The sequence below is a fragment of the Sinocyclocheilus anshuiensis genome, unplaced genomic scaffold, assembly GCF_001515605.1.
Source record: "Sinocyclocheilus anshuiensis isolate Anshui unplaced genomic scaffold, SAMN03320099.WGS_v1.1 scaffold438, whole genome shotgun sequence".
Taxonomy (NCBI): domain Eukaryota; kingdom Metazoa; phylum Chordata; class Actinopteri; order Cypriniformes; family Cyprinidae; genus Sinocyclocheilus; species Sinocyclocheilus anshuiensis.
This window is the reverse complement of record NW_015546118.1, coordinates 822,760-846,543: the sequence shown is the minus strand read 5'-3', so window position 1 is coordinate 846,543 and position 23,784 is coordinate 822,760. Positions and strand designations below refer to the sequence as shown.

The following is a 23,784-nucleotide window of genomic DNA, read 5'->3' as shown; positions in this document are numbered from 1 at the left end:
AATCAGCAGATGGCGCTATGGACCACAGACTATACTCCTTTGAGATCAATAATAATAATAATTTTATTAGATTTTATTAGATTCGATTTCAATTGAGAAATACAGAACTGTTTTCGAGTTAAATAACTAAGCCAATAGCATGTTTGACGGAGGCAAACAGATTTGTCTATCACTGATTAAAGATGATTCAATTAATTGTTTTAATATGTGCACTGATAGTTGGAAGACAATAGGACGTTGATTTGAGACATAGATTCCCTAGTTAGACTTAACACTGTCGTTCTGTCTGTAGTTGTGTTGTATTACAATGAAAAGAAGAGCTATTAGTGAAGAGCTAAATGTGTGTCTTTGCTTCCCTCGCTCAGCTGTTCTAACCACACAGCAGGAGATAATCAATTATCAGCTGGATAATTGCCCAGCTTCTTTTCTCTGCATTGAAAGGTCATCATTAATGTCTGCGAGACAGCGTTGTTCTAATGCATATACCAGAGTAATACATCATGTGTGACAAATTGTTCAGTTGGGAAATTTTTATAAAGGCAGGTTTGATCTAAATTATTGCATGTCTTGTGTTTTGAGACTGTTATATATCATGCCTAGAGTCATCCTGTGAGTTGAAATGCACAGTTGTTATCTTGATTTAAATGCAATTTATTAGATAAAAAGTCACAGAATCCTTGGTGTGACCCAGTAGATTTTGATGTTTGTGTTGTAGATAAATCCTTAGATGAGCATTATTTTAAGGGGTGTAGGTCATTGAAGTTGGCTCTGGGATTGATGACTGTCCAGGATTGACAGGGATTGAATTTGTGGCTGTAGCCAAGGGCATCTTCTCTGTTAAGCTGGACATATAGCTCTTGCATGATAACTCATTCTGATGGGTGTATATTTCCATGCTTTCTGGTATACAGAGGTACATGCAAAGAGTAGGAAAAAATAAAGACGTATATGTAAAGCATATAAAGCTGACAGCATGACATGACCATACATTTTAGATAGTTCTTTTATAGGGGGATGTTTCAAAAGACTTGTGAGCTGATTGGATGTGAGAAGGAAATTGAAATTTGATTGCCCGCAGTTCACATAACTGTGTGATCAATTACAAGAAGTGCTGACAATGCAAACACAATGGGGAATTTTTTTTTTTAAGATGGAGGGAAAGATCTGCAAGTAAACATGTTAATGTGTAGCTATACTTTAGGGACAGATTTGCCCTCAGATGTGAGTTAAATCTAACAAACCTCCCTTTGGAGAAAATTCAGAGACGTCCTTTATTGGAAAGTGACTCAAAGAGTACTAAAAATGCAATATATTTTTATTTAGGCGTTAGTTAGTACTTTGGTTTATAAAACTATAGAAGCCTGTACTATATATAAATATAAAAATGTATATAAAATGTGTGTGATATATGTAAGATGTTAAAGATAGACAGTAATAGAACACTGATTATGTTATACTTAGAGTCCTTGTGTGGTCCTGGTGGGACTCTGCTGAGCGTTTCCTTAGCAACAGCACCTCACCCCATTCAGCTGAGACCGTCTTCTGCCCAATTGGAGGCTGACTCTCAAGTGCACTGGATTATTGATGAGATCCAAGATGGAGGTGTTAAGAAGATGCTATGAGAATAACATGGCTAATAACATAAATTCAGGACATCATTTATTTTTCCTGCCTTGTGTTCACTTATATTCGAGAAATTACAATACCATTCGAAACAAAGAGCGTTGCAGCTCTACCAGTGTATTTCTTGTTCATTCTTGACTTTTTTTTTTTAAACAAACAAAAGCATAGTGTGAGTGACCAAATTACAGGTTTAAATGTAGTTCTTTTTTTGGCATTACCCAATGAATATAATGTTGTTTAGCAATTATACATTCGTAACTGCTAATATTGTAGTTTTTACATTGGCTGTGTGCATTTCTCAATACCTGCAGTATTTCACATTTTGAAAAGTCTATAATTAAATTGTGAATATTGTTTCTTTGCCTTGCATTCAGTGACAATTCCTTTCAAATTAAATCTTTTGTCACTCAGTCAGCCAGAACTTTAATTTTAATTTTTACATTTTGAATATAAAAACAAAATATGCACAGTAAACTACAGAATTCATATTTCCACTTCCCGGTATCTCTTATGTTTAAGTTTAAATTATACTGAAATAGAAAATGTGTGATTTACACTTACTACATTGCTTGAAAAAAAAAAAATCCAAGAACCTTAAAGATCTGTTGTTATCCTGCTGTTATCATATTCAGTGTTTTCAAAGTAATTTTGTTATAAGTGACAGTTTTTATTGGTGAGATTGCTTGCTACATGATTTATATGATAGATAGATAGATAGATAGATAGATAGATAGAGATAGATAGATAGATAGATATTTAATTTATACTCCCTTTATTCCTTTAACATTAAAGCACACAGTTGTTCTAAAGTCACTTTAGGTTCCATGACCCAGCTGACCTGCATTGATCTGCTGACATCATGCTCAGATACATAAAAGTAATAGCATGCTGTGACCCAGACTTCTCACATTGAACTTCAGCCAATGTTATTTCTCTGGTACTTTTGCCGCTAGACATTTCCATTTTGATTTACCACTATGGTTCTGTCTGGGTTTGAAAAATGCCTGCAGTGCCCAAGTCATTATTAGTTAATGTCCTCCGTGGCATAAGGGCAGTGATGGCATGGTAGACTGCTAGGCCAATGACCAGTCTGTGTTCCCTCAATCAAATAGATGTTAATGCAAACCAGTCTTGATTTACTATAACAGCAATGCATCTTATTTTCAAGAGTACATTTTTAGTGTTTTTTGTTGTTGTATAGAAGCATGTAATATTGCTATCCTTTTATTTAAATTAAAAGCTAAAGTTAAGTTATGCTCAATGTTTTACTCTTTTTGTTTTGAGGTCAAAAGTTTGAATGCACAAATTACTTGCCTAAATCTTGTTTATTTTGGCTAAATTTGGTCAGAGCCAGACGTCTAACCAGAATCAGACATATCATCCCTAAGGTTCAGGCCTGTTTTGTAGCCAGTTAAACTCTCAGAAATGCCTGTGAGCAACCACAAGCACACAAATCCACACACACACACACACACACACACACACACACACACACACACACACACACACACACACACACACACACACACACACAAAACACAACCACATTTTGTGGACTGTGTGAACTAGCATACTCTACAAAAAAGAACACAGGGTATTTTCCACAAAATGGTTTATTGTGGTCAAATTTACCCTCTTTTTAAGTGTAGTTCCCTTTACATCAAACACTCCATAGTTGGGAAGAGTTATCGCACACAAACATCAGAAAAAGCTCAAGGTAATACTGGAGACTATCCTCTAGATATTGGATTAGGAATGAAAAGAGGAAAGATGCATGTTCACAAGATATATATATTTCATACACAACTGCAGACATATTCTTACTAGCACCCGAAGGTGAGCGAAGAGAACCAGAGGGATTGTGAAGTTTTGAGAGAAAGTGAAGTGTTACTGTGGGTCAGAGGAAAGAGGGGAGTGATAGACTGGATGTGTGTGTTGTATTTAGTAATGTAGACGTCTCGCGACAGTGCACAACAGTGCACTTTGCTGAAGCACGTGGCTAGAAGAATCTGTTAACAATTGCTGCTGTTAGTATGGAATTAAGAAGTGTCCGGTTCTGAGTTAAATGCCGTATCAAGTTTACTGTTATACTGAGCTGTTGAAAAGGGTTGTGCCACAAAGGCACTAAGTTCCCCAGTAGTATAATTTGTTGACGTGTTGTATAAATATTTTAAGCAGTTATGGCTTTGAAATATTTTTAACAACCTATAGCATAATCCTGTATAGTCATGTAGATTCCGGTAAACTGTCAAATCTGTATACTGTGGTAGCATCATAGGAATTAATGATTATAATTCAAATCTCTTTGACAACCTTCAATAAGATGGTAAAATTTTCATGGTTGTATGGTTATTGATAAAAAGCGACATTAAGATACAGTAAGCCTGATCCAAGTTCATGATTTTTAGAATCATGAATTATTTGTCATATCCTTGCAGTGATTTGTTGGCAGTAAAGAGTGAGTTTCCCCTCTTAGTGAAAGAAAGCAGAGAAATGTCAAGGATAATACATTACACATGCACATATCATCCGACCACTCACTCCGTCACTAAGCTATTTATAATTATAGTACAGTGCAATTTTATAAAAGATTCCTAAGGAAAGGAAAGTTTTCAGTTTCTCAAATTTCAATGTACTACAATCTTGATGGCTCTTCTTGGCAACATTAACAAGCTAAGAAAATAAAAATCATAGATGAATAAGATTTGGATGAACAGTGCATACAGAAGAGCTCTCAACGTTAAGTGAAATGTTCAGTTAAAAGGATAATCAACCCCATTTTGGAGTAAGAGAAGAAAACAATAGTTATCAAAGAAAAACAATAATGTTTAACTTTGACACAAAAGATCACTTTTCATGATTAACTTAATAGGAAATACCCAAAAAGCAAACTTTATAGTTATAAATAATTTAAGTATTAAATAAAGCAAATAAATATAACGACTGTATTGCTCAGATAAAAACATATTTTGGAGTAAGAGAAGAAAACAATAGTTATCAAAGAAAAACAATAATGTTTAACTTTGACACAAAAGATCACTTTTCATGATTAACGTAATAGGAAATACCCAAAAAGCAAACTTTATAGTTATAAATAATTTAAGTATTAAATAAAGCAAATAAATATAATGACTGTATTGCTCAGATAAAAACATTAACATAAATAAATTATGCAAATAAGAACTAGTACAAACTGATGAATAACAATTTTTGGAGTTCAAACATTTAATATTTTACCCTATTTAAAAAAAGGCTGGTGTGAAATTTGTGTAATTTCAAGCTAAAGATGGGCTGTGACAATATGATTAATGAATTCTTTGCTTGTCCAGGAAGAAAAGGTATGAGATGTTTTTGTTGTTGTTCTTTTACTACAACATATGGTATTTCACGTTTTCTCAGGCATTTATTTTTCTCAGAGAGTTATTTTAAGTTGGTTAGATCATTGTTCTATTTTGCATTTATTCGCAAAGGTAGCAAGCTTCACATTCATATTTTATGCAACTCAGTGTGGCTGGAATATGAAGTTTAATGTAGCTTTTGCATCCTATGATATATTTATGTCACAGTGGATCATGCATACCATTTAATTGTCCTCATATTAAGTGCATTATGTTTGTTGTACATTCAGTTTAACTTTCTAAGGCATTAAAACAATCCCTCAACCTTTGGTGTAAACTATACCATTTAATGAGTCATCCAGAATCCATTCATCATCTGTGCATAAATGAGTAAATTTGTAGTTTGTTGTCAATTTTATTGGAGCTGCTCAGTACAGTGTCCATCCACCGACTACTGTATGTATTTAGTCAGTTGTTTAGTTTAGCTTAGCTTCTGCTGGTTGTTTGTGTGTTTAAGGAGGTCTGATTTACACCAAAAACTGTTCTTCGTGTGGTCAACAGTGACAAACCAAGCATTTTCACAACCTGAGACCTCAAAAGATAGAGAGATAATTCTACTGAGAAACATTTTTACTGGTTCCTCTATTGAGAATATGGAATGTGATCCAAAATATTTGCTTTTGTGAATGTGTGTACTAAGTTTTTCATTTATTTGCTGTCTAACATCCAACCTCTACCATATCTGGATCATGACAATCACAGCTCAATTTTACATGCAGGGAAAGACTCATCTTGCATAACCACAGAGCTGCTGCTCGCCAAAACCATGATGTTCAAGTCTTGCTGCTTCACATGGGTTTCCTGGTACCACTCCCTCATAACTTCTATATATATATATATATATAGGAATTATGAATCAGACCACTGTAGGGATAAAGGTACCTGCATATTATTTCCCCATTGGCTCTTTCCTTCCAGCAGAGCATCCAGAACTGCCTTACTGGGCTCCTGTGCTGTTGGATCATTACCACTGACTACATAGTAGGAGGATCGGATCCGTTTAAAGAACTCAGCATCCACATTCTTAGCATTGCAGTGATTTGGTATGTAAACTAGGTCCATATACATTGGAGGACAGTTAGGTACTGATGTTCCACTGCTGGACTTAGTGCTTCCTTAACAACAATAAAAAAGATCACATATATAAATATATACAGTAAATCTCTGATATTAAAAGCAAAGATAAACAACTCTTTAAAAGCTATAGACTGTAGACATATATTCATGTATTTTTAAGGTGTTATAGTACACATGTATTTTTCATGTTTTTAAACTGTAAGTATGAAAACAGAGTTACCTGAAGTGCTGCTTGTCACTCCCCTTGATGCAGAGGTATTAGTAGCATTTTTGGCATCTTTATCTTCTGTAGTCTTTTTTGGAGAGGACACTTTCAAATCTTTGATGGCACTTGTTTTTGACGAGCTCTTTGTTGCAGATGACTTAGCCTTGCTGCTGATGTTCTTTTTTGGCTTCCCTCTTTCATCTTTTTTAGATGCCTCTTCAGCCTTAAGGACCTCAGGATCCACCATGCAGGCATCAGGATGTGGAGGGGCAGGAGCAGGGTCTCTGGGCGTGACTGGAGGTGGGTCTGCATGACGATAAGTGATAGTCCTATCTGTTGGTAATGTTTCTGAGTCATCCTCAGAGTCAATATTTGCTTCTGCAGTTATTGATGGGCACTCCTCTGTACCAGGAGGAACATCTGAGTCTGTTTGAGAGGGCACTGATTCACTTACAGAAGTTGGGGGAGTTTCCTCACACTGCTTGCTCTGCTGTTTCCCTCCAGGTGGGGGTGGTCCTCCTCCAGACCTAGCAAGCGGCTTTTCCTCCTCCAGAGGATGTTCCTCATTCATGAAGTACTCAAGAGGACTTGGGTTTATAAAGGATGGAGAAAGCTCTGTCTTTGGATGTCTGTATTCACAGGAGGTCACCAAACACAAGTCCACAACTGCTCGTGCCTGAGAAGGGCTTGTTTTTGAGGTATCTGGCCCTATGGACCCACCATCACAAATTTTTGTAGATTCCCCATATTGACAGCTGTAGGAATATGATGTGGAGCTGCTGGAAAACTTCTCTTGCATGTCTGTCTGATTGTAACTAGGAGAATGTTGAGCTGTAGATGTCTTTTTGGGACTGGTGGGGGATTTTGAGTCTGTAAAGGGATTTGTCCCTAATCCAAGTTTCAGCTCTTCTGTCTTTGGAGGAAAACAAGATGACACCGTAGGAGATGAGGGTGACCCGGTCTTTGGAGGAGTCTTCTCCAGATTTTGTCTGTCCTCTGTTTTATCCATACCAGTCTCTTTGTAAAATGAGCTGGGACTAGGTTTATCTTTATCTGTTCCTTCATGTGAGGTGCTTGGTCCACCTAGAATAAGAGATAAGTCAGAAGATAAAGGGGAGTGATTGCGGGGTGACTGTTTTGGAGTAACAGACTCTGAGAAATGTCCTACATTTGGAGAATCTTCTCTTGGCTCCCCAATTTGGGAGGGTGTTGTAACTGATGGGGTGGACTGAGAGGCATCTGATGGGGAAACTGAAGCAGCCTGGGTACTGTCAGATTCTTTGAAAAGCATTGCCTTCTCCCCGTCTTCCCCAGGTCTGCGCTGTTCTCCTATGACACTGGTTCCATCGGAGGGGCTGTAATCAACTTCTGTTGGACCATTTTCAGTGGCTATACGCTGCATTCCTCCTAAAGATGGATGATCTGGTGACTGCTTGCTGAAATCTAATGCAAATGAGTGTTCTGGGGATTCTTGTCCACACTTAATTGACAAAGACTGCTCAGGGGATTTTGTTTCCTGTTGTGGCATTCTCAATTTTGCCATTTTTGGGGAAACATCAGGGGAGATCGACATAGGCCGGGGACTGTCCTCCTTGGAAGGGGAAACTTCTGCTTCTTGCATTGTGGTCGGAGTCTGAACAACAGAGACAGAGAGAGAGTCATCCACTTCTGTAGAATGAGGGGAGCCAACTTCAGCATGAAGTGATGGGGAGACATCATCTGTTGTAGGTTCTGGTAAAGAACTTGTTGCGAGCGATGCTGTTGAAGCAGAGGCGATGCGAGAGAATGTGTCCTCTGCGACAACCTCATCAACTGGAGTGCCAGACTTATCAGATGTGGTCCCCTCAGATATGGACATTTTGCTGTCCTCTTTAAATGCTGTGAAAGGATTTGTATCAGAAAGGCTCTCTACTTTAGTCGGTGGCAAAGATGTAGCAGATGTAACTGAAGAACTGTCATCAGTTGCTAACTTTTTATCATTATTGTCAGTCTGGCTTGGGGCCTTGTGGTCAAGCTCAAAATTGGAAGATAAATGTGCTTCATAACTCGGTGATTGCTTCTTTCCCATTTGCGACACAGGTACTGCTTCATCAATAGGACTAGCCTCTTTGGGAGAGTATTCCTTGTCACTTGTGATGTCAACAATAATAGGACCCTGGGACTCAGGTGTTTTGTCCAGTGGTAGATTGCCAGCTTTTTCCTCTACTGGGGATTGGTAGTAAGGTGTGTGACCTGAGGACTGAGGAGATAAAGGGCCCTCTAAGGTTTTCTCATCTGGACTGTATGATTCCATTCCTTTTGACATCCCTGCTAATGTGGTTCCCAATTCAATTGGTGAAGATACACCTGCATGAACATGGTCAACATTCACGTTTTGGTCACCAGAAGGTGACCTGACAAGAGGCAAAGTTGTACTGGTAGCACTGAGCCTTTTTGAATCAAAAGAGAATGTGTCTTTAGCTAAAAACTCCTTGGCAGATTTGTCTTCCTCCAGTGAAGATGGTGGTGAAATGGTGGAAGCTGATGCATGATAGTCATGCCCCTCAGTGGCATCGCTCTTGGAGTGATCTAATTCAGGAAGGTCTTGGAGAGGTGAAAGGGTCTTTCTCTCATTATCTGTAGTCATACCATACCTGACAAAATCTTGGGAAGGAGAATCACTTTCATCATTGGTTGTCTCATCACTCATTACATCTCTTGGAGTAGACATTTCATCCATAGGTGTTGGAACACTTGAGATCTCAATTGTAGACTGAGTGTGTCCAGATGTTGTGTATTCTTCTGGAGGCTCATCTCGATTTTCATCATCAGAGGCAACCTCACTTTCTAAACCTGCTGGTAGTGTTTCATCATGAATAGAAACAGCAGGAGATGCCGGTGCAGAGATCTTTGGTGGTGTGGTTACATCAAAACTCTGCAACTCAGTTTCTTTGTCATGTCTGTATTGTGGTTTTTCTGCACCGTAATCTGATCCTTCCTCGGTTTCCTGCTCTTCTTGCTGTCCATCATCTTTTAACTTAGATATTGCTCTGTCTTGCTCATCCACTTCCTCTGTATCTCCCTTTTCTTCATAGTCTCCTATCTCAGATGACTCTTCCAAACCTGTTCCTTCATCTTCAAATTTTTCGCTGGTACCATTGCTTTTTTGATTGGGTTCTAGATCCCCTGGAGTTCCACCACATTCCTCCTCAGCTTCTGTGGTTGCTATTCCTTCATCCAGGGACTCTGCTGCTTCTGGAGACTCTTTGCAAGGAGTTATTTCTTCATGCTTAATCAACCTTCCTTGATCAGAATCGTCTATTTTGGTCTGTAATAGGATTTCGTCAACTTCAGCAATCTCCTCTGCTTTCAGAGCCTCAAAGTCTTTAGTGAGGTCTTCTGGAGAAGACATCAGTGACCTCTCTGCCTCAAGAACATCTGTTACACTGGCTTCAACAGCAGGTTCTTCCGCAGTAGCACTTGAGATGGAAGGTGCTTTCACTGGTTCACCAGCATCTTTTTTGGTGGGCTTGGACTTAGCCTTCTCTTTGGATTTTGCAGGACTACCAGTGCCCTTGCCTCGTGCTGCAACCTTTGGTTTAGGAGCAGGTTTTTTCACCTCAGGAGTGCTAGGGGCATTCTTTTTCAAGCCACCGACTTTCCTCAAATCTTTTTTAGGTTCTTTTTCATCTTTCTGAGTTTCTTTCTTTTCGTCCTTTCTGCTTTCCTTTAATAGGGAATCTTTCTTAATATCTCTTCTTTTAATTTCCTTTTTCATCTCCTCTTTCTTCACCTTCTCTTCTTTTTTGGCCTTTTCTTCTTTCTTGGGTGTGGGTTTTTCAGCCTTTTTATCAGTCTCACTTTTTTCCACGGACTTCTTTGTTTCTTTCTTTATTGTTTTTGGTTTAAGGTCAACTTTCTTTTTCTCTGGAGTGTCGATTTTGGGTGTTTGCTCAATCTTGCTTTTACTGTCCTTGTCTCCTGTTTTCACTTTTTTCACAAGTGTTTTTTCTTTCTTCTCTATTTTTTGTGTCGGTTCCGGGGTTTCCACAGAGTCAGTTTTACTGAGGGTTTTTAGTTTTTCAGGGGATTCTTCTTTGGACTCTTTGTGGAGATTTTTGCTTGGGGATGGCTTTGATGTGGACTTTAGGCTCTCTTTACTATCTGTCTTATGTTTCATCTTTGCTTGTTTCAGTGTTGGTGTGAAATTTGAATTAAGCTCCTTTTGTGTGATCACAGGATGTTTGAGGAAGTCTAAGTGTTTAAGTTTCTCTAGGCCTTCGAGAATATTATTCTGAGTGGAATTGCCTGGAAAGAGAACACGGATGATTTTTTCTGATGGGTTAGCAGGATGCCACACAATCAGTGATGAGATGGAAGACAAATATGAGATTGGGAGCTCTGATTCTTTTTCATTTGGTAACAAGATGGGGGATTTGTCTTTATCACTACCAGTCCATTCTTTCAGGAAGTACTGCAACTCCTTGCTATTCTCTGCTGGGTTAAGAACATACATTTCAAGCTTTCCGACCCCCATTTTCTGGAAAAGTATAATTGGTTCTACTGTATTTCCAATCTTTCTATGCAGAGGTTCAGGCTTTAAAGACAGCTTGTTTAGGTACTCCAGCGTGAGACATGCCTCCTCAGCATTTTTCCTAATCCTGTAGTTGGTCTCAAGGTTTTCGAGGTTCTGAGGCATGTTGACAAACATAACTCCAATATCAGGTGAAATCATATTCTTTGTCCAGTCACTGTTAGCTGTGGATCCCTGCGACTGCTCCTCCTCAAGTTCAGCTATTTTGCGCCGCAGCATGCTATTGATACCAGGAAGGTTGTCATCTCCAATGTGTGTGAGGAGAACAGAATCCACTCTGTCCAGATGTCGTACCAGCTTCCAAAAACATGACTTTCTATCAGATCCACCATTAATCAGCATGTTGAAGCCATTAACCGCAAACAGTGCTGAATCACCCCGTCCACCGGGGAAAATATAACAGCATGGTTTGGATAATTTTAGGAACCCTCCTGAATTTGGAGGTTCAAGCATGTCAAAAGGAGATGGGATTTCTACAGATTCTGACAGGTACTCTGTGAATTCAGAAAGACCTTCCATTTCTGGAAGGATGGTTGGGGAGTTCAGCTTCATATGGATGAAGTCCTGCAAGTTGTGTTTGTCTAGGTTCGAATTTTTCCAGTCACCATGCTCCGGACAGAAAAGAGTTAAACTGGCTTTGTTGGCTGGGTGTATGGTGCTTAGAAGCTCTCCAATCTGTGAGTCAAATGAATGGGAACATTTCACTAAACAAGTTTACTTGAATTTGGATTACCATGTAGAACTCTACTGTGCATGCTGAGTTTTAGCATTTGTTGGCTGTTTGAGAATCTCTTTTTTTTTAAAGCACTGGTAAATATAGCAAACTGAAGCAAAAGGTAACAATCACTCACGTCTTGATCTGTAAAAATGTCAATGAATTTGAAGAGAGAAAAGGAGCCTGACTGGAGAATCAGCTCGCCTGTATTTTCAAAACACTGTCCTGCCAGGACAAGCAGCTTATGGTGGGTTGTGTCTGAGACCATCAGACGTACCTGAGTGTAGACATAAAGTTTATAAAATATTATAATCTTCATTAAACATTGACTTGACTTTAATTAATCATGGCTTGCATTTGTTGGAACAAAACCAACACAGCACGTGAAGGTTATTCTAAATTATTTACATGCAATTTCTGAATTACCCAGCTAACAGAAGTACATCTGTTTCTATAAGCTCTTCTATAAGCTTTAGTATTACTGAATTGTATTACTTTGGCTTTCTGTCTCTTTTCCTCTCTCTTTCTTGTTCTCTATCAGGGCCAGCATTTTCCAGTTTGTTGTCATTGACTGTTCTGGGCGGTCTGCCAGGGTCAGACCTGCAGTGCTCTATCATATTATTAATGCAGAGTCAAACTGCAGTCACAGTCAACAGTCAGCGTGGTGTGCGTTGTGAGTTTGTCTGCAACTGTGACACACCCAGTACATACATAACTCTCTGATGTACTAGCATATTAGTGAATTTAAATTTTTAACAGGATTTATCTGTGTAGTGTAAAAAATATATGTAATCGTTTTTGTAGTATTAGATGAGTCAACAGTTTTCTGTTGATACTGTTGCCAACACTATAATGTTGTTTTTGTCCTATAGGATACTAGCTGCTATGCATTTATTCTTATCCCCACATATTTGTTTCTGTATTAACCAGATAACTATAGTTTTAAAATATGTTTAAATGGCAGATTTATTATTTAGAGAGTGCTTACCTCAGTGCTAACAGCTTCATCTGAAGGGTTGATGAGCACTACTGTCTCCAACACATTACTTTTGTGATGCAGAATCTTTTGTCCTGCAAATAAAATGACACGTTACTAATGCTCAGTGTGATGTGCACAAACTGCACATAGGGATCTTCAAATGCTTTGGTTTGTGTTGTACACTGAATTAGACAAATATTATGAATACCCCAATATATTTAAAGAATTGTCTTCACTTAACACAAAACACAAATGCTGCTGTTTAAGGAACCACAAAGACAGAGACAGAACTAGTTTTGGTCTGTAATTTTACTGCAGACCAGTCACCCTTTTCTTTTCACTACCATTCTTTCAGCTCCTTTTGTTATGCATATTTGCCTTATGTGTTTTAAGTTAAATTTCCAGTCAAAATGGTTATGATGGTCAGGGGGTTGTTTTTTATGTGACATCTGTCTCACTTAATTACCTAGTGTGTACTCATGCACCTACCCTCTCCTTCTCTTCCTCATTTCTCTATACGCTCTATTGACACAGATATCCAATTAACCTCTGCCCTCCTCCAGCAACTTGTCATCCTTTCTCTTTCAATCACCTCATGGGTGGAACATGAAAAAGCTTCTAGTATTCCACTGTGTGTTCGCTTTTCTCTGCTAATGGAGAATTTTTTCCCTGTACATCCTCTCCACACATGTCTTTTGTCTATGTGACTATATTGACAATGTATTTCTGCCTTTGATTTTTCAATATCTTTTTTCCCCATCCCCTGCCCAAATGGCTCTCGATAAAGTGAAGTTAAAATCTCCCAATCTCTCTCTGGGTGAATCAATCCGATTATAAATTCATCAAGCTGTCCAGAAGCAGTGAAGCTGTAAGCTTGTAGGAATCGGTCAACTCTGTCACTGTCGGTACTAGAGTGTTTGCTATTACTGCAGAGTCTATGAGCCCCTTCTGTAACATCAGCCTCATCACTCATTCAGCAATTGTTGTTCATAGTCTCATAATCCCCCCTCTGAGGTTGTTTGTAAAGGTTCAGTGACCAGGTGCTCCATAGGTGCTGAAAATTGCTTGAAGAATAAGGCCTTAGTTATCTAAAATTTCAAGGTCTAGATCTAAAACACAAGAGGACACGCACAATTTTTCCATTTGCACGAAACAGTGCACAACCTCTTACATGCCTGGTCACACCACAACCAAAATTAGTTGTAAAAAAGCCTTGTAGATAAATGACATGATTTGGTGCACAAGGGATTTTACATTGCAGATATTAGGTCTCATTCACTAAAGTGTGTAAAACCTGCATGCAAACTTTCTCACACATGTAAGTTTGAACTGCAGACTCCAAATCCCATCCTGGATTTGGCAGGGTGTATTATGCTAAATACTAACTGCATGCACATTCTCCTCTTATTTAGAATAATCTGGATTCAGTGACATTGACAAAAACTGCACATGCATTTAGAAATTTAGCATGAGAACCTTTGTTGAAAAAAAGGCACAGCTGTATGCAGTTATTATTAGTGAATGTGACCCAATGTCTTACCTAAACCTCAGAGAGGTCTATAAAGACATCTTTATTGTATTTCTCTCTCATCATCCTATTTCATATATTTGTAGGTTCTGTGTGGGTTTTAAAGACTGTTCTCCTTATTAGGACGGAATATGTTTGTGTGAGTCTGTATGTGTGTGTGCATAAATCCAGGTGGTTCTCTCATGCAGTGTAAGTAATTACAGTGTGTTTCCCACCTGCTGAGTCATCATTAACGCCCCGAATTCATTCCTTTCCATATTCCCTCATCTAACCATATTCACTGCACCTGTATCTGTTCCTTCTATTATTTTCCCTGCATTTTTTGCTTTTTCTGACAGCTCTCCACAAAATATTTCTGTATGCAAATGAAACCTACATTATATGCATTATATTTCAGAGAAATACTGAAGAAATACTGTAGACAACCAGGGCAACAACCATTGAATGTGTGAGGTTTTTCCTAAGGGTAGTGATTAATTAGTGTTTAATTAAAATTTTATGTGCATCTGCCCCCAAGAACACACCATTTTTAAGTAGGTATACAGCATATCTGAGACTCCACATCCCAATATGGGCCACTCTCTTTTTGATCATTAGTAGTGGGATTTAGAGTTCCTTTGGGAGAATCTGCTTTTTTCAAGATCAGTATGAGGATGGAAGGGAAGAGCTACGGAATAGAAATAGAGAAATATAATGCATCTGACTATGCTGAAATTGACATCTGCATAGCAAGTGGAGCATACTTGATGTAGGACACACTGTGGCTTCATTTCTTCTCCACAGGGGTGTTCTGAGGTGTTGCATTCATTTCACTGCAGTACTCTCTGCTCTACTTTAGCTGCAGATACTCTTCAGAGCATAGACATCTGTGTATTGGTAATAAATGATTCTCTTCTAACCTAATTTATTTTCTCCTTGCTCCTCTAAATCCGAGCAGGTCCGTTAAAACGGCTGAGGTGGCAGTAACCTGTCACGAATGCTATTCCAGCTGCCCAGCACACACCCAGACTCGCGCAAGCAGAAGAGCGGCATCATTAGGGCCAGACTCACACCAGGGGGAAGCCCATTTATGCACAAAAACAGCTGCTGTCGGGAACTCCGAAGAGGTGAAGAGAAAAAATGTGATTAGAATCAGTGGTGCGAACTAAAGTTCGGACAAATTACGCCATGGTCGATAGCAGAGTTGTCCTCTGCTCTTGGAAAATGTAGCTGCTGCCATCGACTATTATCCACATGGGTGAGTAAAATGGAGCTTTTATGATGAAATGATCCCCACCATACCTTGATTTTCTAAACCTGACATCAAAATGTTTTGCTCTGCTTTTTCCCCCTACTCTGTTGTTTTGAACCCCATCAACTTGTATTGTATGGGTTAATACAGTTGAAACAGATTTTTCAAAATATCTCCTTTTGTGTTCAGCAGAAAAAAAGGCCATATAGGTTTGGAACAATATCAGTGTGTGTAAATGAGAGAATTTTCATTTTTGGGTGAACTATCTCTTTCATTTCTGTCAAATAGATTTTACAGGTGCTATAGGTAGATTTTTTTTGGGAAATAGAGATGGTTCTTTAAAGAACCTTTGACTAAATGGTTCTTTGTGGAACCAAAAATGGTTCTTCTATGGCATCGCTGTGAAGAACATTTTAAGCACCTATATTTTTAAGAGTGTATAAAATGTCTCCACCACCTTAGTCATCAAATCTGGATCAGATCTGTCTCTGACACCTGTCTCTACACTGCACTCAAAAAAAAGAAAAAGAAAACAAAATCAGATGGTGGACCACCTTTTTTGTCCATCAGAAAACAGCAAATCCGAAATCCTCTTTTCAAGTGAATCATTATGCATGTTCAGATTTGCTTAGATTTTTTTGTTTGAGAGAGGGCATGTGGTTGAAGTTAGAAAAAAGGCAGAAGTCAGCAAAATGTCTGAAATTTATTAAGGCACCTTAAAACAAACCATATCATGTTGTAGATATGTAACAATTATAAACCCATAGGAAGCTAAGCAGGCATATTTAATTGTCACCTAAAAGCTGGGCTACTTCCATTGCAGTTTGATTCTGGGGGCAGATGTGTCAGCCACAGTATTGTTTAACTTCCACTAGCTTTGCTTTTCCATACTCACCCAACCCCGTCCTCACCCCTCCTGTCCTGATCTCAACTCACACTGTCTCTGATACTAATACAGACTGAACACCCTTTGGGCACGTAGCCTCATCTAATGCCACTCAGCACAACGCACAAACAAAGCAAGCATCCACACAAACACAGTGCCATGAACATGAACTCGACTTTCTCCCTCACTTTGTCTCTCTCTAAATCTCTGTCCTGTACTTTCAAAGCCAAAATAGGATTTTGAACAGGACATAGCAGAGCCCTTTCGAACACACATACAAATAGTTAGAAATATCAATACCACTTATCACAGTTCCTCTTAAAAACATTTAGTCCCATAGTGTCATCAACAAAAACACAACACAGACACTAAAAATTTCTGCGGCAGAAATCTCTTTGACCAAATGGCACGTTGAAGAAAAAGCTTCATGAGATGCATATTAATCACTTTCTAGTCCATACATCAAAGCAAAGCATATCAGACATCATTTTAGGCTCAGTTTTATACTTACAATGACATTAAATGCTCTTTTCCTTTATTTATTTATTTATTATTAATCAACATCAAAACAAATATATTATATAATTGTACAAAAATCTATATAACAGCAAAACAAACACACCCAGGACAGTATGACTTTACTATAAAACTGTATTGAAATTCCTGTATATTCATTTTTCACAGAACAAAGAATTTCATACACATTTGGAACAACATGAAGGTAAGTAAATTACAAACTTTTGGATGAACTGTTCCTTTAAATTGTCAAGTTGTTGAAAGATACCTATTTTAACAATAATATATCATAATAATTGACCTAAACATGTATAACATTGCCAGTTCATATATCATACTGTTAATATTAATAATATCACAGAATTCCAGGTGAACAGACAGTATGTAAATACACAGTAGGCTGTGCAATCATTTGTTAAGTGCTTATTGATTACATTACAGAAGCTGATTCATTACTATTGATTATATACTGCACTGATGCTGTGCGAATCTGCTGGACTGTGATAGCTGATCTAATTTTAAACCTCCAGGCACATTTTTAAGCCTCAGTCTCGACTCAAAGCAATGAAAAAGTCAAAGTTTAGGTACCATATATGCTTATCATCTAAAGGCCCTGAAGTACCTCAAAAGCAAAGGGATCCTCCATGTTCCTTTTATCTCCTGAGCCTCACTGACACAATATTACCTCTCTCATAATTCTTTCTCAAGCATGCTTCCTCGTCTTTTTTTTTTTTTTTTTTAACTGTAATCTCTTTTCCGAGTTTCACACTGTGATTCATCTTCTGTTAGTGATTCTGACTGGGGCTCCAAGCATTTCAAAGGCATTGGGATGGTATTTTGTACAAAGGAGTTCATCTAAAATAGATGATTTCCTGTTTGTCCCTTCATTTTTTTCCTCTCTGTTTTTTCTTATTTTGTCTGATCCATTTCCATGTGAATAATGTGAATAACCATGTTTTTCAAAAAATTGCATACTCCAATATTTTTTTCTTTTGACAGTTTGATTGTATTGTTCCTTATGGGTGCACTGCTTTGAATAAAAACATCTTCTAATAAATAATAATAAATAAATGTAAATATATATATATGTGTGTGTGTGTGTGTGTGTGTGTGAGTCTCAAGTCTTCCTGTGCTTTTCACAGGCCTCCGACGTCTGGCCTCCTCCCTGCTAATAGTAATAACCCACCTTCTCCCTGCCCCCATTTATCTTTCTTGCCCTCCGAGAAAAACCCAGTAGGAGAGTTCAGCAGATAATTATCCTACAACTCTCTTGTACTCTACGCTGAAAACTATTAAAAACTAAATTCAATTAAAATCCTTTGAAAGTAACAAGTTACAAAATTGGAATTGCTGTAAAAAAGGAGGGGGAGACTGGTGGGTTAAAGCAATTATCAAGACATCCACTAGGTATTTGTCTGTGGTGGACAGCTAATGGCTTTGCATTTATAAAAGGCTTAATGGCCAAAAGCGGCACAATGCAAATTCCTCTGTTAATTTTCTAAAAAGCTTCGTCTAAAGCCACCCATCGAGCAATAAATCTGATTATGGAAATGAACCAACACCTACATGTGTCATGTTTATCCTAAAGGGGGGATTAGTAGCCAATGCTACTATTCATGCTTTGTCCTCCTCCGACAGCCATTCAGATAAGTAAATAAGAATTCCACAGTGAATTCTGATGATCTCAACAAAGTAATAAGCTTTGCTGCCTAACGGCAATACCGGAACTGTCTCAAGTGCTTCCTGTACTAACATATATAATCAAGGAGACAGTCATGATGAGTGTAATTTATTGTGCTATTAAGCTATAGTGTGTGTGTGTGTGTGTGTGTGTGTATGTGTGTGTGTTCAAGCACAGATTACATTTCAATCATTGAAGGTCAGTGTTGGCTCATCATCTGCTTACATTAGCAGACTGAGAGTCTCTCTGGAAGATATTTCCATTATGGTTAAACCCCCACAATTTCCTGCTGTTTTGTGAAAAATGCTGTACTATTGTTCAAGTCTGACTGCATTTGAAGCCCTATGTGTTAAGCCTTGAGTTCAAAGGCAGACAAAACCATTGTCATTCATTTTTCAACTAATTATCTTACATCTAGCATTTCATCCCTTGCAGCAATTCAGCATGAGAGAGGAAAATAGAGAAAATGAAAGATCCGGGGGCAGACAGACAGAGCGAGTGTGCAGGGAGGACAGAGGAGGGGACACCAGGGACAGGGTTTGATCCAGACAGAGCTTCAGGCAGACCGTCTAAACCCACCTCTTTTATCTTCATCAAAAGAATTCATCAAGCTCACAAAAAATCAGAATGTAAAAGAAAATATGACTTTACTCCAGATATAGAAGAGGGTTAAAGATAGAAAGAAATGGGGAAGCTAATAAGGTCTATTAATCGTGGTTATCTCACCAATGTTTAAGTGCTAATAAACTGATAAGGATCACTTTTACTTAACAGCTGAAGCATGACATTATGTAACAAAATATATTGCTGTTGTGATGGGGGTGTTCATAAGAGTCACAGAGCTGTGTACTGTGGAAGAAATGTAAACAGGTGTAATGCAGATATAGATTCAGGCACCAAACCGCTGAAGTGATTGACACAGCTTTCATCCCCGACAAGCTGATTTAGTTGGCACTGAAATTATGTCACTGGAATTCTTCCTGTCTATATTTATAGACAGTGGATTTTTTAAGCAGATTTTCTAGCTGTTTTAATGACCTTGGAACATGAGAGATTTTGCTAAGTCATGGTAATGCTAATTCTTATATGGAAAAAAATAAGCAGTACAAAATACTTGCTCTTTAATGTACCACTATTGAACTTGGGGCTCGCTTGTGTTTTAAATTTGTAATATTAGGTTATCATAAATTGCTACGTAAGAGTTTTGAGCTGGCTAAGGGATCATGTTCAGCCTACCTCTCACGTCGGCTGAAAACCTGGCAGAGTGTCGAGAAACAAAAAGCTTCAACTCCTGGTCCAGGTTACAATCAATCAGGTTTGTGTCCCATGAACGAATTCCTGCAAACCAGAGGGAAAAGTGTGAAAACACGAAAAGTGTTGCACTTTTTACAGATCATGAAGAGATCATGAACATACTTTACTGTACACTGGATCAGTCTAAAAGGGGAGCTATTCAAATCAAAATCAGATTGGGTTTTAGATCTTTCCTGTGTATTGAATTGAAGACCAGTGTTACTAAATTCACGTAACTAAATGCCATGCTCTGTTGGTTTACACCCAAAAGTCAATCAATGTATGGAAATATCTATGAAATGTTCTGAGACTGGATGTCTGTGCTAATTCTCTTTATGATCAATGGTTAGCCAGACGATAAATTTTGTGTTGAAGAGGACATTTCTCGAAATTAGAATGTAGTGCTATCTGCCTCTGAATGGTAACACGTTAAGAAGGTTGTTCACATGGTTCATGACAAACATGAGCATGATACTTACTCCCCTCATGGGATCACAAAAGAATATTTCTCCTAGCTATATTTCCTCTACCACACACAATTCATACTGTATGCCTTCAAGGCAAGTATAATAATATACTGCTATTACAATGGTGACTTTATGGTTTCCCTTATGAAGCACTGCTTTGCTTTTTTTCACCTCCACTTCTGGCTTGATTATTTGGTTGTTTAAAATTTAGAAGATGCCAGATCTCGTTTACTCACAAAGTTCCACAAAACAATTGCACAGGTATTGTTTGATTTAATTTCAGTGATTAATACAATACAAAAAAGTAGTTTTGTTTATTACAATAAACAGCAGTAAAACTTCCAGTAAAGTGAATCTTGTAACAAGTAAATCTAAGAAAAATCGTGCGTTGTTCAGTATCAACAAAGTGATGATATAATGATTCATGAGTGAGCGTATGCCTACTGGAAATAGCCTACGTTTAGGGCAGTTTTATCTACACATCACAAAACTTTTAATTAATAGCGTTTTATTCAGAAATGCAAGAAATTTTTAAGCCAATACGTGTAAATTTAGCCTATAGTATTTTGTAATGTAAATTATAATTAGATTATAAAGACTTGTTTATAAGTTAAATCATGGCTGCATTGCAACAAGCTCAAAGGGACACATACAATTAGGCTATAATAAACATCCTTACTAATAAGATGTAATTAAAAACGCAATATGTGCTATTATTGGATCAATTAGATGTAGGAACACGTGACTACATAATTCGGAGCAAGCGAATCTGTTTTATATATATATAGACCTATATATATATATATATATATATATATATATATATACAAACCGTTGAACATAATAAATCAATCAAATCAATCGAGTCCCACTACTAACTGAAACGCCCTTTTTGGCAGGAACCCGGGCCCTTCTGACTTTCCGTAGGGACTGCAGTGCGGACCGCGCCACGCCTACAAGCCGGTGTCGTAAACTACTAGAAAGGAGTGAGTATGGAAATAAATCGGGATGCGCAGCCAGCAACAATCTGTAGGTCTGGTGAAGAGGACAAAAGTTGTGGCTTTTGTCATGCAACGCCACTTTTGCTAGTTATACAATACATCTAGCTATTTAATACGATTAACTCATTCAGTGATAAACTGAATTCATTATTTACTGAAAATAACTCTCGTGGTTATTTAAGGTGATTCCCGCATGAATCGCAAAAACAAGATAAGAAGATAGTAAGAAAAACACCAGCTAAGGAAACAAAGAAATGGCGCACCACATCAAAAATCCATGCAAACCCAAGGTGATGGTGCACATCATGACTGCAGAGCCGATCGATGCTCCATATAACGACCCTCCAGCCCGCAAAACAAGCGATGCGCCTTATTGATCGACAGACTATAAATATGCACGCTGAATCATCCTAGCCCACGACACAAGTCAGACACTAAAGTTCGTCATATGGCCAAAAACGACATCTGGATCATCAGATAGAGCTGCACGCCCTGCGAAAACAGTGATGGTGCTGATGGTGATGGTGCTGATGTCTTTGGGAAACGGAGTGGCGCGATGCGATGGCTTTGATAAGACATGCATTGCACTCGCCAGTTACTAACAGGGAGGGGCTGCGCTACAGTTTCCATCCTACATATTCTCACAACAAAGAAATCCAATAAAATGATGCATGGAAAGTTTCTTACAGTCAGCAGAAATGTGTGGCTAGATTCCCCCATTCAAGACACCTATAGGCTATTCAAGGTTAGACTATTGAACTTGAAAAGGCAACTGCAGAAGACATACGCGTCCAGGCATAATTTAAAACAGATTCATGGCATAAATAGCACTAAAGCACTGCACGTTATTCGTGTCAGCTGAGCTACCTTTCTCAATGTCCGCAATGGCACACTTCAGATGCTCGTCGGTGACCAGCTCCCCGATGACCACCAGCAGGTAATATTTGCCCTCGTCGAAGTGATGTGTCGGGGCCGTGGGTGATGCCGTGTTCCTGATGCTACTGACACCTCCGAAGGGTGCTGGAGGATCTACAGTATCAACTAGCGTCGCCATTCTTCAGACACTCGCTCTCTGTCCGGCAACCTGAAGTGAGCTGCTCTCTGAAGCCGTGCAGCGGGCGCAGAAGGAGTGGCCCGGGCTTTTATATCCTCAGACTGTGTGTCATAGTGATGAGGAACCGTTGCTGCCTCCTCTCATCCAGCTGATGTCATGCAGCAAATCATAAAACTGCGCGAGACCAATCGGAACGTTGAAAAGCGTTACATAATTAAAGGATGTCCAGGATTTAGCGTTAACATTGGACTAACTTGTTGACATGTGGATTGCGCGTCAATATTCATAAAAGTTCAGCACTGACGACATAAAACAGCCATACCAATGTCAAAACATGTCAAAACAGTGACTCTATAGCCTATTTCTAAAGTATCTCAATAATACAACATAATTCATATTTAGGCTACAAGTATTGATATTCTTTATATTTTGAATAAAATTTGCAGGAGTAATATCGTTTTTATGAGTTCCCAATCTCACATTTGCGCTGCCGTTTTCTTTGCACTGGGTTGTGTATTTCACAAAGTTTGTCTTAAGCATGTCCATTTACACATTTCACTTCCACAAACAACAACAAAAAGAAAAAAAAAATGTGTGTGTGTGTGTGTGTGTGTGTATATATATATATATATATATATATATACAGTATATATATAATCATAAAGAAAATACTTTTATTTAGCCTAGTGACATTATTTGTATAAAATAAGCCCCCTTAATTCTCATTAATGTGGAAAGAATTATATATAAATTATAAAGCATTTATAGGCTACATCAGTGGTATTTGTTGTACTTAATTTATGAAGCAAAATAGTTGAAAATAATGTCACCATGTTGAAACGAATAGTGCTAAAATAGGGTTTATTATTGTATTTTTTCTTTTTTTTTTCTTTTTTTTTTTTAAATATTACCTGGACATGTTTTTGACAGGTGAAATTCACCCATAGTAGTCTAAATTTGAAGTGGATCAAAAAAGTTCATCAAAGTTGTCCTAAGACAAGAACAGGGATTGTTTTGGTTTTAGGACAACTTTGATGAAAGGTTTTGATCCACTTCAAATGTTGTGGATTTATTACATTACATTATTTATTATATTACAGTTGTCACATACTGTAATATAACATAACTGTCACCCTCAGTTTTCATGTAATTAGTCATGTTTTTACTGCAACGCTTCTCAGGTACACAAAATGGTATCTATAAAAATAATTTAATAATATATTTCCAGGAATATATTTTCTATATTTTTTGTGTTTTTATGTGCTTCTGAAAGACTAACATCTGTCTATATTTTGCTGTGCTCTTCCCACTGATGCAGAAGAGGGTGTTCCTCCTGGTCCCGTCTTGATGATGTCATTTTAGGCAGAGTCATTGCACATATTTTACTGTCCCATTTTAAAGGTGGATGCACTGTAATACAGCTGTGTCATTGGGGTTCACCTGGAGCTGTGCGGCAGATTTTGTGCATTTAGCACTCATACGCAGGTTACTGCTGTATATAAGATCGATAAACACACCAATTTATGTATTTGTACTTAAGTTTATGTTTATTCAGTG

General features: G+C 38.1%; 1 protein-coding gene across 1 annotated transcript; it reads right to left on the bottom strand.

Annotated features, from left to right (window-relative positions):
- Window positions 1-4,742: 4,742 nt before the first annotated feature.
- map1b (microtubule-associated protein 1B) lies at window positions 4,743-22,372 on the bottom strand. Its single transcript, XM_016502780.1, is given in 6 exon segments — window positions 4,743-6,136; window positions 6,319-11,551; window positions 11,728-11,868; window positions 12,580-12,662; window positions 19,649-19,750; window positions 22,041-22,372. Coding segments are annotated over 6 exon segments (6,165 nt in total). The 5' UTR covers window positions 22,228-22,372; the 3' UTR covers window positions 4,743-5,717.
- Between the last annotated feature and the right edge of the window lie 1,412 nt (window positions 22,373-23,784).